Source organism: Lepidochelys olivacea (genome assembly GCF_965140295.1).
Source record: "Lepidochelys olivacea isolate rLepOli2 genome assembly, chromosome: 4".
NCBI classification, from domain to species: domain Eukaryota; kingdom Metazoa; phylum Chordata; order Testudines; family Cheloniidae; genus Lepidochelys; species Lepidochelys olivacea.
Window position 1 is genome coordinate 30,511,748 of NC_140414.1, and position 14,244 is coordinate 30,525,991.

Genomic DNA, 14,244 nt, shown 5'->3' on the forward strand with positions numbered 1-14,244 from the left:
GGAGAGAGCATTTTGGAAGCTGGCTTTAAACATAGACGAATTGTTCCCCGGAGGTCTTTGTCTGAAAAATTCTGTTATTTCCCTGCAGTTGTCCTCATATGTTTGTGAGGCATAAATTTACCATTTATTCTCTGTAGCGTCATCTTTCTGTAACTCTCCACTTTGATAGCTGTTCTTTGTTCTTGCTTGTTCCCTTGGCACCCGTAGGCAGAACCTCCAATGTGTGAGAAAATTTAAACCTGGCACGAACCATGATGGGATAGCCTATCCTACATATGATCATAGAATCATAGAATATCAGGGTTGGAAGGGACCCCAGAAGGTCATCTAGTCCAACCCCCTGCTCGAAGCAGGACCAATTCCCAGTTAAATCATCCCAGCCAGGGCTTTGTCAAGCCTGACCTTAAAAACCTCTAAGGAAGGAGATTCTACCACCTCCCTAGGTAACGCATTCCAGTGTTTCACCAGCCTCTTAGTGAAAAAGTTTTTCCTAATATCCAATCTAAACCTCCCCCACTGCAACTTGAGACCGTTACTCCTCGTTCTGTCATCTGCTACCATTGAGAACAGTCTAGAGCCATCCTCTTTGGAACCCCCTTTCAGGTAGTTGAAAGCAGCTATCAAATCCCCCCTCATTCTTCTCTTCTGCAGACTAAACAATCCCAGCTCCCTCAGCCTCTCCTCATAACTCATGTGTTCTAGACCCCTAATCATTTTTGTTGCCCTTCGCTGGACTCTCTCCAATTTATCCACATCCTTCTTGAAGTGTGGGGCCCAAAACTGGACACAGTACTCCAGATGAGGCCTCACCAATGTCGAATAGAGGGGAACGATCACGTCCCTCGATCTGCTCGCTATGCCCCTACTTATACATCCCAAAATGCCATTGGCCTTCTTGGCAACAAGGACACACTGCTGACTCATATCCAGCTTCTCGTCCACTGTCACCCCTAGGTCCTTTTCCGCAGAACTGCTGCCTAGCCATTCGGTCCCTAGTCTGTAGCTGTGCATTGGGTTCTTCCGTCCTAAGTGCAGGACCCTGCACTTATATCCTTACTGAACCTCATCAGATTTCTTTTGGCCCAATCCTCCAATTTGTCTAGGTCCTTCTGTATCCTATCCCTCCCCTCCAGCGTATCTACCACTCCTCCCAGTATAGTGTCATCCGCAAATTTGCTGAGAGTGCAATCCACACCATCCTCCAGATCATTTATGAAGATATGGAACAAAACCGGCCCCAGGACCGACCCTTGGGGCACTCCACTTGATACCGGCTGCCAACTAGACATGGAGCCATTGATCACTACCCATTGAGCCTGACAATCTAGCCAGCTTTCTACCCACCTTATAGTGCATTCATCCAGCCCATACTTCCTTAACTTGCTGACAAGAATACTGTGGGAGACCGTGTCAAAAGCTTTGCTAAAGTCAAGAAACAATACATCCACTGCTTTCCCTTCATCCACAGAACCAGTAATCTCATCATAAAAGGCGATTAGATTAGTCAGGCATGACCTTCCCTTGGTGAATCCATGCTGGCTGTTCCTGATCACTTTCCTCTCATGCAAGTGCTTCAGGATTGATTCTTTGAGGACCTGCTCCATGATGACAATGTAACCAAGACAAAAGCTCACTGTCCCCACCTACTGACAGTTATATCATGGGTCGAGGTTTGAGTCTACTACAGCCTTCTTACTGAGGAGCCTGGTTGAAATTTCAACCATATTGAAGTCAGTGGGAGTTTTGCCATTAGCTCAGACAGCACAAGATTGGGTTCAGAGATCCTGAGTTTAATTACTGCTACCAACAGCCCATCAAGAGCTATTACATTACAACAAAATGCTTATCCTTTCAGAAAGGTTTTTCTCTAGAGATCAATACAGAGAGTGACTATGACCTATTCTCTCCTTCTTTTCCGTTTTTTATTCTTTTCTTGTTTTGCTTTTTCCCCCCTTTCAGACCTGATAGAGAACTGGATAGCCCATCGTTCTTAGAAAGGCTTTAAGCTGGGAGGTTCAGCCTAACCTTACTATTAACGTCACCTTTGTTTTCAAGCAAATCAGTTCAGCTCATCTCTATTCACTTTCTTTACAGAATGGGGAATTTTAAAGTATGGTTAAAGGCACAGTTAATTAAAAGGGAGCGACTGACTATCTGTGTGCAGTGAGAACTCTGGTCTGAATTGGGAAAAGAAACAGGTGTAGCTTTACAGATTGGTGAAGAGGAACCTTATATGTTGGTACACTGACATCTGGTAAAAATGAGATTTTGAATCTAAAAAGGTCCTGCCCTTTTCACTGAAATGAAAGTTAATCAAAGTCAGCCATTGCATCATGCACACCTTTTTTTAGTGAAAACATAAAAACCCTTGTCTCACCAGTTATCTATCAAGAATAATATGACTGATGGGTGAAAACACCAGAACTTCCAGTCTGGTTTATAGATTTGTTTTTTAGTAATTTTTCAGTTGATCTAAATTATTACGCTGTCATATGACAGCAAGCCACAAGAATTTTATTCTTTTAAAAGTTAACTAATGTGAACTCAGACGTAGCCAAGCAAAACCCATTGTGAAACCACAGTAAAGTAATTTGTAAATGTCAGCCATTCAAATTAAACTATTTACTTGCAGTGTGAAACTGTAACTTTTGAGAACATGGTAAGAAGCAGAATGTATTTAGAAATCTAAATATTTGTGGTTAAAAAGGGAATGAGATCACAGGAACGATTCACAGTTAGACCCAAAACTTGTTGGAGATGCATGGTATAATGGACTTGACTATAGGACTTCCTGAACTGAAGCCCATCTCTGCTACTGATCTTGTATGACTTTCGACAAATTATTTATGACTTGGTATTGCAAAACCTGCACACCATTTCACTTAACTTTCATGCAGTTACAGTGGTGCATCTCTCTGGCTATTAGAAAAGACACAAATACATGATTTGCTCTTGCAGCGTTGTAATTGCACATACAAGTTGGGAACATAATTTTTCCACGGGTGAGCTTTGAAGATGAAGTCTACATTCCTCTGCTTTTATAAGACTTGAATAATATCACAGAGATATTAGTTAATAGGCCCGGTTCTGCTTTGCCTGACACCCTGTGTAGTTGCTTACACTAGATCAAAAGAGTAACATGTAGGACTCGCATGTGCAAGATGTACATGACTGTAGAAGGTACAGAACAATGGAGAATCATGCTCAGTGTTTGTATAGCATGCTTCAAAAATGTAAAAAATGATCCATTTACTAAATATTCGCCTTATAATTGCTCTGTTTTAAACATCAGTGTAATGTAAAGGATATACAGGGTGTGTTTCAGTTGCTTGAATATAGGATGATAACTTTTTCATAAGGTTATATTCACTCTTCTTTCATTCTTAAGGTAAAAAATGGTATGAGTGAAAGTGGGGAAGATGAGGACAAAAAAATACCCTCTACAGAAAAGTATGTTGTGGGTTTCAATATGTGGCGCTCCAGCCAAACAGAACTGTACTCTGTTGTGCAGGGGTGTCTGGTGCTCGCCATGCTCTCTTGCATTCCAGGACCCTTTTCAGTAAACGATGCCAGTTGTGCCAAATTTGTGATGGTATGAGATGTAACAAATCACAAGGAGACAAGCTGAACCAAGCCAAAACCACCAGACTCATTTTAATTAAGATACTTTCCAGCCAGTTTAATCTGAGTTCTTATAGCTGAAAGGCTAGTTGCTAACACAGGAAACTAACCCCCTGAAGTTGCAGAGGTTCCTGAAATTAGGTCTTGGTTGCACCTGTTCTGATTTTTCATGGTGCACATACCAGCATACTCGGTCATTTAAAGAAATGATAATGGTTTAATCCTTCCTGTTCTGCCTTTCATCAGTAGGGGTTTTTTTAGCTTTGATTATTGTCCACAAATTCTGTAAGAACCAAAGGGGGACCACTGAATGCTTTTTTCTGTGCTGCTTATCTTGAAGTTCTGTCCATTTAGCTTGTGCAGTTTCACGCAGGTCTCCTACAGGGTAGGGTATTGCATAAGTTTAACATAACTAGTTGACAGCAGATTTTTTTCAGACCCTTTGCTTCATCTGGCCATCTGTTTGATTTGGAGGGAAAGGGCCTGGAAGAATTTGTACTGCATCATATATTAACAAGAGTCAGATAATTGTGCATATGAACCTTTATATTCTCCATTCATCATACTGTAGTCTGATAGCATTATATAAATCATTGGATTACAGCACTTTCAAATGAAATTCGGGCGCTCCCACCAATTAAAGTAGCACTGTTATTTATAGATATTACATGAAGTCTGATGTTATGTTTAAGTGAGCGTTAAACAGTTCAGACAGTTGTATTGTTGCTATGCACCAGAGAACCTCTGTCAAAGTGACTTTGGCACTGCTACATATCCGCCTTTTCCCCTTTGTCTTAGAAATCTTTCACTAGTGTTTGTATTCATCCATGTGTTCAGCATTGGAACATACTATTGTTAATATAACCAGGGCAAAGTCACACTGGGATTTTCAGAAAGAAGAAGGCAGTTCTTTACCTTGCTTCAAACCTAGTTAAATATTAAACTAACCGTACCAAAGAGTTTTGTGAAAGTAAATACTTAAGGCCAAACTTAATAATATAGTGCACAGTGTTGTTCATTTTAGAAAAGCTAGCTACAACAATGAAAAACGGCCTCTCGGTTATAGTTTAGAAGGAGTATCATTAATTCATGGCAATGAGGGCAAAGTGAAGCCTGTAGAAATCTGAAATGTGGCTCGCAGGTTCCCTCCTAGCCTTCAGAGACGCTAGATCCTTGCATGCAGCACTTCCAAGATATTCAGATCAAGATGGAGTATTACGTCCTGGGGCTTATCATTCCTCCATGTTCTAGAGTGGCTGCAGTCTGCTCCATTTTATGAAAATTAAGGGGAGCCATTAAGACTCCCTGTGAAAGGACAGTCAAGTCCCTTGAGAGGCTTCCGGGGTTTGTCTGGGTTGTTTCATTTCCCCTCTACACTCAGAGGTCATTTGACAGGTTTGGGAGCGAAGATGTGCACCTCCAAAACCTCAGCAACCTCCCAAGATACTTGAGTGCCCTGTCGTGCTCTCTTTGACAAATTTCAGTCATCTTTTGATTGAGTTGAACTTGTGCATTTCTCCTTTAACCTACACTGTTAGGGTTAAAACGCTGCTTTCTGTTTTGTTTGTTGAAACTTTGTGTTTAACTTCTTACATATTTTTGGTAGTCTGATAGTTCAATTGCCTTCTTTTTTTCCTCTTTAAAGCATTGCAGTCTGATTTGCTTCAGTGGGGGAAATGAGGGTATAAACTGTGACAGATATATATGTCTGACAGCCGGTGAACAGAATAAAACTCATAAAATACATTGTATAAACTACAGATAGGGCACAAATGGGTGATGAGTTCCAGATCAAGTTGCAGGATGTGCTTGTATTGAATGTGCTAGCTTGGGCCTAGCTCTAGTAGTACTTGAGTGTAATTTAAGAAGGTGAAAAAAAAGCTACTCTAAAAGCTATCTAATTACAAAAAAAGTGACAAAACAATGTTAAATAGACTTTAAAACAGGAGGCAAAAGTATAACTGGAAGATGTTGCTTTTGTGATGGCCGCCCTTTTGCTCCATTGAACCAGGGACTTCTAAAGTTAAAAGTATGGGGTGCACATCTTGAGCTTTGAGTTCCACAGCTTTGTAGGTGGGAAGATGTAACAATTTTTCTTTGTAACACAAACACTTGCCAGTGGGTTACACTTCTTGTTACGAAGCATTGGAAGTTAGTTTCAGAAGTAAACTCTGTAGTTTTAATGGATTTTTGGTTATCATTTGAGATTAGAGAGTCAAATTAACCAAAGGTATTTTGTCTATTGTTTTAAATATATCATCTGCCTACCAATAGCTTTAAATTTCTGCTTTGCCTTGATTTCTAATGAGGAAAGCAATTCTTTCTGTTCTAGTTTACATCATCAAATAGGACTGCTGCTGGCACATAATATAAAGATATTAGCCTCACCGAGAGAGAGAGAGAACAGTAGGCACTGAAAGTGACAGGAATTTTTAAACCCTACTTTGGAATTCTTTGTAAAATATTCTTAGGCCCTGATCCTGCAAGGAGATCTACTGAAGTGGACCCCTGTGTCCATGCAGAGTATCGCTGGGGAGAATGCTGACAGTTTGTATTACAGCATCCAAGACTTGTTTATGTAAACACCATTCTCTGAGGGATTACATTTTAATTTCTCAATTTGTATCATGACCGCAATTTCATTTAGGGCCTGATCTACTCCTGTTGAAGTCGAAAAGGCATTTTGCCATTAATTTCAAATAAAGCAGAATTGGGCCTTCTAATTCAGACTGATGTTATGTTGTCTTTTCCTGTCCCCTCCTATGGGCATAAATTGAACTGAGCACCAGTCTGAACTTTGAATTCCCAGCTGTCTTTAAAATTGTTCAGTGTTGTGGTTTTTTTAGTATTAAACTTCCATTCAAGTTATTTTTTATGTCTGTATATGAAAGATGCTGTGTTACATAGGATCAGTATCAGACAGGAGATGTTACCAGAACTGATAATGCTCCTTTACTTCTTTCTAATTTGAATAACTCAGAAATGACCACTAGATTTTTCCCAAGAATGTTGAGAGATTTTTCACATCAGAGATCATGTTTTTGACCAGAAATAATTTAAAGTTTAGCTCAATCACCACAAGAGTGGGCTTTATAATTACTGTGCATTGAGACTAAAGAAAAGGGAACATTGTGTTGGTTCATGAAGTTATAAAAAAAATTAAAGAGCAAAAGGTTTTTCTTAAATACACAATGAAAACAAAGTTAGCAAGTGTGTTTGAATTGGCATTGGTATTTAACAGGCATCTCAAATACACATTAGTAGTATATCAGAAGCTGTGCTGGAATTTGATTTGTGAAGAAAACAATCTTCAAAGAGATTTGTTTTTAGTATGTCTCTTTGTCTTCTCACTAGCTGGTACCTGCAAGTTAGAAGGTAAAGTATGAGGAGAGGGATGGAAAGCATCATTAATCAAAATATTTTTCTTTCATGTTTCTCAAAAGCTTTTTTCCACCTTGTTATCTGCACTTATTTGTAGGCTCAGCAGGCATTAATAACCTGAGATAAACTACAATAGAGCAGTGACTTGCTCATGATAAAGTGTTTTGGAGATACAGTTTGCAGAGGTAGCCACTTTCAAGGAACACTGAATGTTCAGATGATGAAGAATTAAGAAGTGTGATTTTTTTTAAAGATATAATTTTTTGACAATTGTTGACTGTCATCCATTCTGATCTTGTTCTAATAGGTGTTATACATAAAGATTAACAGTAACATACTTGTATGAAAAAAAAAGAGTAACTTGTATACTTTTTACCGTACCTCAGAGGATGGAAAGGATCCAAAAGAGTGTCAGCCTTATCTCCAAATAACCTGGCTCTTGTCGGTTTATCAAACCTTAGAGTTAATTAGACAGAAAATGTGTGTGGTGTATTGGTCTTCCAATGGGGAAGGAGTAAAGAAAGTGGGTAATGAGGCCATTTTATTGGATTAACAACCAGCAAAATTGCAGTACCAAAGCCTTGGTGCCAAAAAGAATTTCTCTTTCAGGTATACTTTTTGGCCCGCAGACATGTGTGAATAAGTCTCTTTTTAGTTCCAAGAGAGAGTGTATTGTGTTACCTCCCTCTTACCATTAGAAATGACTACTTGTTTAATTTTCTATAATATCACTGTCGCCTCCATGAGTGACTGTACTAGCATATTATAGGGTTCATCATAACTTTATGATGCTATTATACCTCTTAAATGCTCTAGAGTGCTAAATATCCATGCTGCTAGTCCACCGGGTAGATCAGCGCACTCTCTAGGCAGCAGGAGAGGGGAGAGACACTCCCATTATTTTTCTTCAGGATTATCAGAAGGCATTAAGACTGCACAAACTAATCGTGACAGAATTGCATCCATATATGCAAAAAGAACAGGAGGACTTGTGGCACCTTAGAGACTAACACATTTATTAGAGCATAAGCTTTCGTGGGCTACAGCCCACTTCATCAGAGGCATAGAATGGAACATATAGTAAGAAGATAGATAGATATACACATACAGAGAACTAACAAACTACCAGACTTCTAAACCAAAAAGGAGTAACCACCTTAATATACTTAGCTTGCCGCAGCAATAGAGAGAGAGAAGTGGAGGACTGCTTGTTCATTATCCTGAGCAGTGGAAGACTGTATCTTCTGTGCCTTTGATATCCCCCTTTCTCTGAATTTTTTTTCTTGAAGAAAATTGTTTGTTTTTTAACTCAGCTCTTAAGTCTCCTTTGCTTTCAAGTAGGAGTGAAGATACGCACTGCAGTGGAAAAAAAGATCACGTAGGATGCTAGTTTGCGATGATTAGCTTATCAATATGAGAAAAGCAAAAAAGGGAGAAAACAGTGTATGTGACAAGATGGTCTACTTTGCAAGCCCATCCCAAAAGGGAAATACCATCTTTGTCACTTCGAAGACCTATAACTAAGGGCATGTCTATACTACATCCCTGAGTCGACCCCAGGCTCTAGTCTCCCTGCCCCCGTCTTGGAGTCGGGGAGAAGGAAGTAGGGGCAGCTGCCCGGCTTTCTCAAGACCCAGAGCAGGAAGCTGCTGGGCAGCAGCTCAGCTGGGAGTGGAATGCTGGGGGCAGCCAGGCTGTAGCTGCTCAGCTTTCTGGTCAACTTCACGGCTGCAGCATGGAGTTGTGAAATTGACAAGACAGCCCACAGCCTGTGTAAGTAATGCAACGTCTGCACAGATGCTGCGTCACCCTAACTACGCTGACGTAATCGCTATGCCTCCCGTGGAGGTGGAGTTACTATGTCAGTATAGTACAGCACTTACGTCAGCGGGACAAGGCTGTAGTGTGTACACTGACATAATTAGGTCGACGTAAGCTGCCATATGTCAACCTAACTGTGTAGTGTTAGAGCAGGCCATAATAATCAGGGAATGTTTCATTGCAATAATAATTGGCCAGCTCTAAACAAAGTTTCTTGTCACAGTTTGTTTTAGGGAGATCTGAAAGAGGAAGAGTAGGAACTTCCTTTACACACGACTCCCTCCCCCCTTTGCGATTGTTCCATTTTATTCTCTTGTAGCTCTCCTGCTTTGGTGATTCTTTTTTTATATTCGGATGAATATATGTGATACATATGGAGTGTGAATGGTACTTAATTTTCTGCCCCCTCCCCCCCCGCCCACACTCCTTTCCTCTAAATCACTGCAGCATTTGTTTTCCAGCCTTTCCCAGATCAAGGAGAATGAGTATGCTTTGATGCTTTAAAGCTGGAGTTCACTTCCTTTGGTGCAGCCATGTAATCTCTGTAGCCCAGGGTTAAAAGTTGGGCAGAAAGGGAGAAATCCTTTGTCTTTATGAATCTTTATTCCTGACCTCACGTTCCTTGGCATACTTCATGCAAAGCTGTTGTCCATTTTATGGAGCACTGATGTTTATTGTAGTTGGCTACTTTTTAAAGAAGTTTTAAAATGTGGGCATATTACTCTCTCGCATTGTATTTGCTTCAGGTGTACAGTTGCAAATATATTTTGGTTCATGAGCTTGACTCATTGCTGTGATGCTGGTTGTTATAACAATGATTTGTTAATACAGCAGCTCTCAAAATGATTGTTTAAAGCTTTACAATCCTGTATGTTTTGTAATATTAAAATGAACAGAAACACAGTATCTGAATCTGCCATTTCAAATATTCAGGCATGTTGTGGCAGTTTCACTTGGTGAGATTTCTCAATACATTTTTGGGATTCACTTTGAGAAACTTTGTGAGTGGGGAAAGCTGATCAGCTGAGGAACTTGGAAAGTAAGTTTGTTTGTTTTGTGGGAGTATTAAACGTTTCTGGCATCTTTCAATTCTCTTGGCCGTAATGGCATTCTACAGAAAATGAATTTTATAATTCATACACCGCTTAAGAAAACAAAATAAATCAGACCTAAAATGTATGTATATTCTGTTACTACTTTTATCTTTTGTAACTATAAAGTCATTTCATTGGGTCTTAAATAACTGCCCCCAGAGTAGATTTAAGTACAGTTTTTGAGGTCTGATCCTTGTAGTAAATTTCAACAGTAATAGGAGTTCCGTTAATATTTAGAATCCACACATTTAGGCTATGTCTGCTCTTCGAGCTCAGGGCATAATTCCCGGTTTGAGGAAATGCTGCTACGTTAGCTCTCATTGAGCACACATTCTAAACGTAAAGGGGAGCCGTGACAGCAGGAGGGGCTAAGCACCTTGAATACGATCCTGTCTGAGAGGCTAGGTACATAGTCGGGCTGGCTAATCCCTCCTGCCACTTGGGCCGTCGCAGCTACACTCTTTTTTTAGTGCAAAGGCTCAATCGGAGCTGGCACAGGTATGTCTCTTTGGCTGGGAAGTACTCCCCCATCTTGAAGTCTGCACATAGCCTGAGAAGCTAAAGTAGATTTGGGGGTGAGTAGCCCCAGTGAAGTCATAGGTAGTCTGCCACTGACTTAAATGGTGCCAAAAGACTTCTGAAATTTAATAAAATTTCATTCTAGAATTCTGAAATTTGATAAAATTATTTTTAGAAATATGTTATTAATCAGGGCCTTGATCCCGCAAAGGGCTGAGCACTCCAGTCAAGTGTGCTCAGCCATCTAAAGGAATGAGTTCTATTTTGAGTGGAAATTAATTCTTTTGTGGCTCAGTCACAGGCCCCAGCTTTGCAACCACTGTGTTTAAAAAAAATTTAAAAAAAAAAAGGTCTAAGTGCTGTATATCTCATTAAGTAATAAGACTGAACAAAATTAAGCAGTATTGCTAAGCTCAATCCTTGATATAACCTGCAAGCCTCCTTTGATACAATGTCTGATCCAACACTAGAAATCATCTGCACCTCCCAGAAGAGAACACTGGCCCAGTAGATTATGATATGTTTGAGTTGTTGGGCAGAGGAGTATTGAATAGTGCTCTGTACAGGCCGAGATCTGTGGATGGGTCTGGTGAAGCAGTGCTAGAGGCAGTTACAGTTGATGTCATTACTATATGATGATAATTCTCTGGCTCTGGGTGGTATTTCCTTTGCTGACATGCTATGTTGTGTGTGTAACCTCTCCCCGTTTCCTATGAGCGCCGTCTCTTTTGCTTTGGTTCTTTTTCTCAAAGCTTTCTTACAACAGAAAGCAGTTAGCAAATGTTACTGGGTGATCGATGAATGTGGCTCTAGATTATTCTTAACACTGTATATTTTTTCTTATCTTACTGTACTTAATATAGCTTTTCATTTTCCATCCTACAATAAGTCACTGTTTTTTAAAGAACTTGCTGTTCTTAAATTTCAGCCACTGTAGGTTTAGTATCGCCTAGATGAAGGAAAGGTATTTCTCCTGGTTTGTTACTTCATCAGTTAAAAAATGTGAACAATTAAAGCATTGGCAATGATCATTATTGAAGGTGCACTCTGCCCAAAAAGCACATTATCGATGACATTGGAAAACTAATTGATAGAGCTGTTTACTGAGTAGTTTGGCACATTTCTGTAATAATTCAATCTAATTCTGATGAGAAATCCCAAACCAAAATCCCTCAGTACTAAATTCTTTAAAAATTACTCAGAGAACACTTGCACAAAAACTGGAGGCTGACTTGAACCTACAAATAATGCCTCCGCCCCATGTCTGTACCTCCATCTACATCCAGGCAGCTAGATTTGCCATTGATTCTCCTTTTTCTCAGGCAGTGATGGAGGGAGGACTTCTGAGACTTGAATTTTACAAGATGAATTCAGGAATAGTGTGTAACTCCCAAACTCAGAGTTTTTTTTCATAGACCACCACTCACATGGGATCTGTTGTCTCCACCACCTGCATCTCCTCTGCCTGAGGGCCCAGGATGGAAGAGGTCCATGGAAAAGATAATATTTTTGGTTGTATTATCTTTTCCGTGTAAACTCCACATGGTGGATGGGCGACAATAAGTATTTCCTTACACCCACAGGTCCACCCAGTCTCCACATCCTCCCCTGTCCAGCTTGTAGAGAAGAAGGTCACCCTTAGTGTGGTCTGAAGGGGGTAGGGTGGGGTACGGTATTGCAGCCCTCTTCCCTTTTCACCTTCTGAGTGGGTAGTAGAGATCTGTGGAAGGGTCAGGGGGCATGGGACAATGAATTCAGTGTTTCCAACTCTCACAATTTTATCATGAGACTCCGTGATGCTTGGCATTTTTTTCGTAAAGCTCAGCTTCTGGAAGCAAGTTATGATGTGAGAGTCTCAGCTTTCATGTTTTTAAACACCACCCTGATTTCAGAAATGCCTTAAAACCTGGTCCTAGTACACCTAAAAGTTCAGAAACCTGCTTCCTATTCATTTCATTTGGTGACCCCTAGTTCTTGTGTTATGAGAAGGAGTAAACAACACTTCCTTATTTGTTTTCTCCACACCAGTCATGATTTTACAGACCTCTATCATACCCCCCCCCTTAGTCGTCTCTTTTCCAAGCTGAAAAGTTCCAGTCTTATTAATCTCTCCTCGTATGGAAGCTGTTCCATGCCCCTAATAGTTATTGTTGCCCTTTTCTGAACCTTTTCCAATTCCAATGTATCTTTTTTGAGATGAGATAACTACATCTGCACACAGTATTCAAGATGTCGGCGTACCTTGGATTTATATAGAAGTAATATGATATTTTCTGTCTTCTTATCTATCCATTTCTTAATGATTCCCAACATTCTTTTTTGCTTTTTTGGCTGCCACTGCACATTGAGTGGACAGTGTCAGAGAACTATCCACAATGACTCCAAGATCTTTCTTGAGTTGTAAGATGTATGTCATGCTGTTTTGTCACTGCTCATATATTTGTAAGCTTGACTTCAGCTTGACCTGTCCAAAGCACAGTGAGATCTTAACATGTCACATATTCTGTAACCTGATTGCTCCATTAGGTCCAATTTTGTCCACTCCTTTCCCACTTAATTGAAAATCATTCTGTGTTTCCCCAGAAATTTTAGCCTGGTAGGTAATGTTGGTTTGGTGCTTTTGGTGGCTAGTCACCTGCCAGATTGGGTAAAAAGAGTAAACTAGATTCGTCATGTTACCCTGTTGCTATTTATATATTTTTTTTCAGCATCATGTATGTACTGTGCGTATTTTAAACATACAAATTCAGGTATTGAACTGAGCTCTGTTCTTGTATACCTGTTTATTGAGGTTGACATAGTATAGAGACACTATTCAAAATACTTTTTACTCTTATTTTCCCTAGCTCCTGCAAGTGGATGGATATCAAACAATATGACACCGTCTGGCGCGACTGCACCAAGCGATAAGTCTGTGACTCCGCCTCAACTAACAGAGCAAGACACTTTGGTGCAGAGAGCAGAGCATATTCCAGCAGGAAAGCGCACTCCTATGTGTGCTCAGTGTAACCAGGTCATTAGGTTTGTACTCCTTTTAATGATCATTTTATCCTAAAATCTTTCTTACGACATAACCTGGTTTTGTTTTATTTTAATTATGTCGTCACAAATGCTTTTGGGCTGCATTTCAGTCAAACAAGATTCAATGCTTTTTACCACTTTCAGGCGTGAAATCCACATGATTCATTTTAAAAAAGTGAACCTGGACCTGGTGACACAGGAAGCAAATGTGGAAGCCATTATCTGCTCTCAATAGTCATGGGCGCTTTTAGAACCTGTTTTACTGAAAATGGGAATGTTGGCTGGGACTCGGCAAAAATAAAACCTAAACCAAATAAACAAGTTGTGACAAAATCAAACATTCATTCAGTCAGACCCAGAAGATTAACAAGTCGAAAGGCAAATACAGGATAAGACGCAAATCAAATAAGGAATAACCAGTTTTGAATCGTTTCAGAGTAGCAGCCGTGTTAGTCTGTATTCGCAAAAAGAACAGGAGGACTTGTGGCACCTTAGAGACGAACCAATTTATCTGAGCAAAAGCTTTCGTGAGCTACAGTTCACTTCATCGGATGCATCCGATGAAGTGAGCTGTAGCTCACGAAAGCTTTTGCTCAGATAAATTGGTTCGTCTCTAAGGTGCCACAAGTCCTCCTTTTCAGTTTTGAATGGTACTTGGTAAGCCAGAACAATTAAATGAAAAGAGGAGGAAACATAAGATACTCCCACACATAAGAAGAAATGTCACATTTTAATTATTGCTAGGACTATAGTAATAGTGGTTTTGTTTTTTTTTCCCCCAGTGTCC

The 14,244-nt window shown here is 40.0% G+C and overlaps 1 protein-coding gene across 4 annotated transcripts in view; it reads left to right on the forward strand.

Moving 5' to 3' along the window:
- Positions 1-14,244, forward strand: part of PDLIM5 (PDZ and LIM domain 5) — a 180,955-nt gene that overhangs the window by 152,202 nt on the left and 14,509 nt on the right. For all 4 annotated transcript variants that reach the window (XM_084626812.1, XM_084626811.1, XM_084626813.1 and 1 more), the window contains one exon: positions 13,283-13,457. In XM_084626812.1, the coding sequence (XP_084482938.1) occupies positions 13,283-13,457 (175 nt within the window). The remainder of the gene's footprint in view (positions 1-13,282; positions 13,458-14,244) is intronic.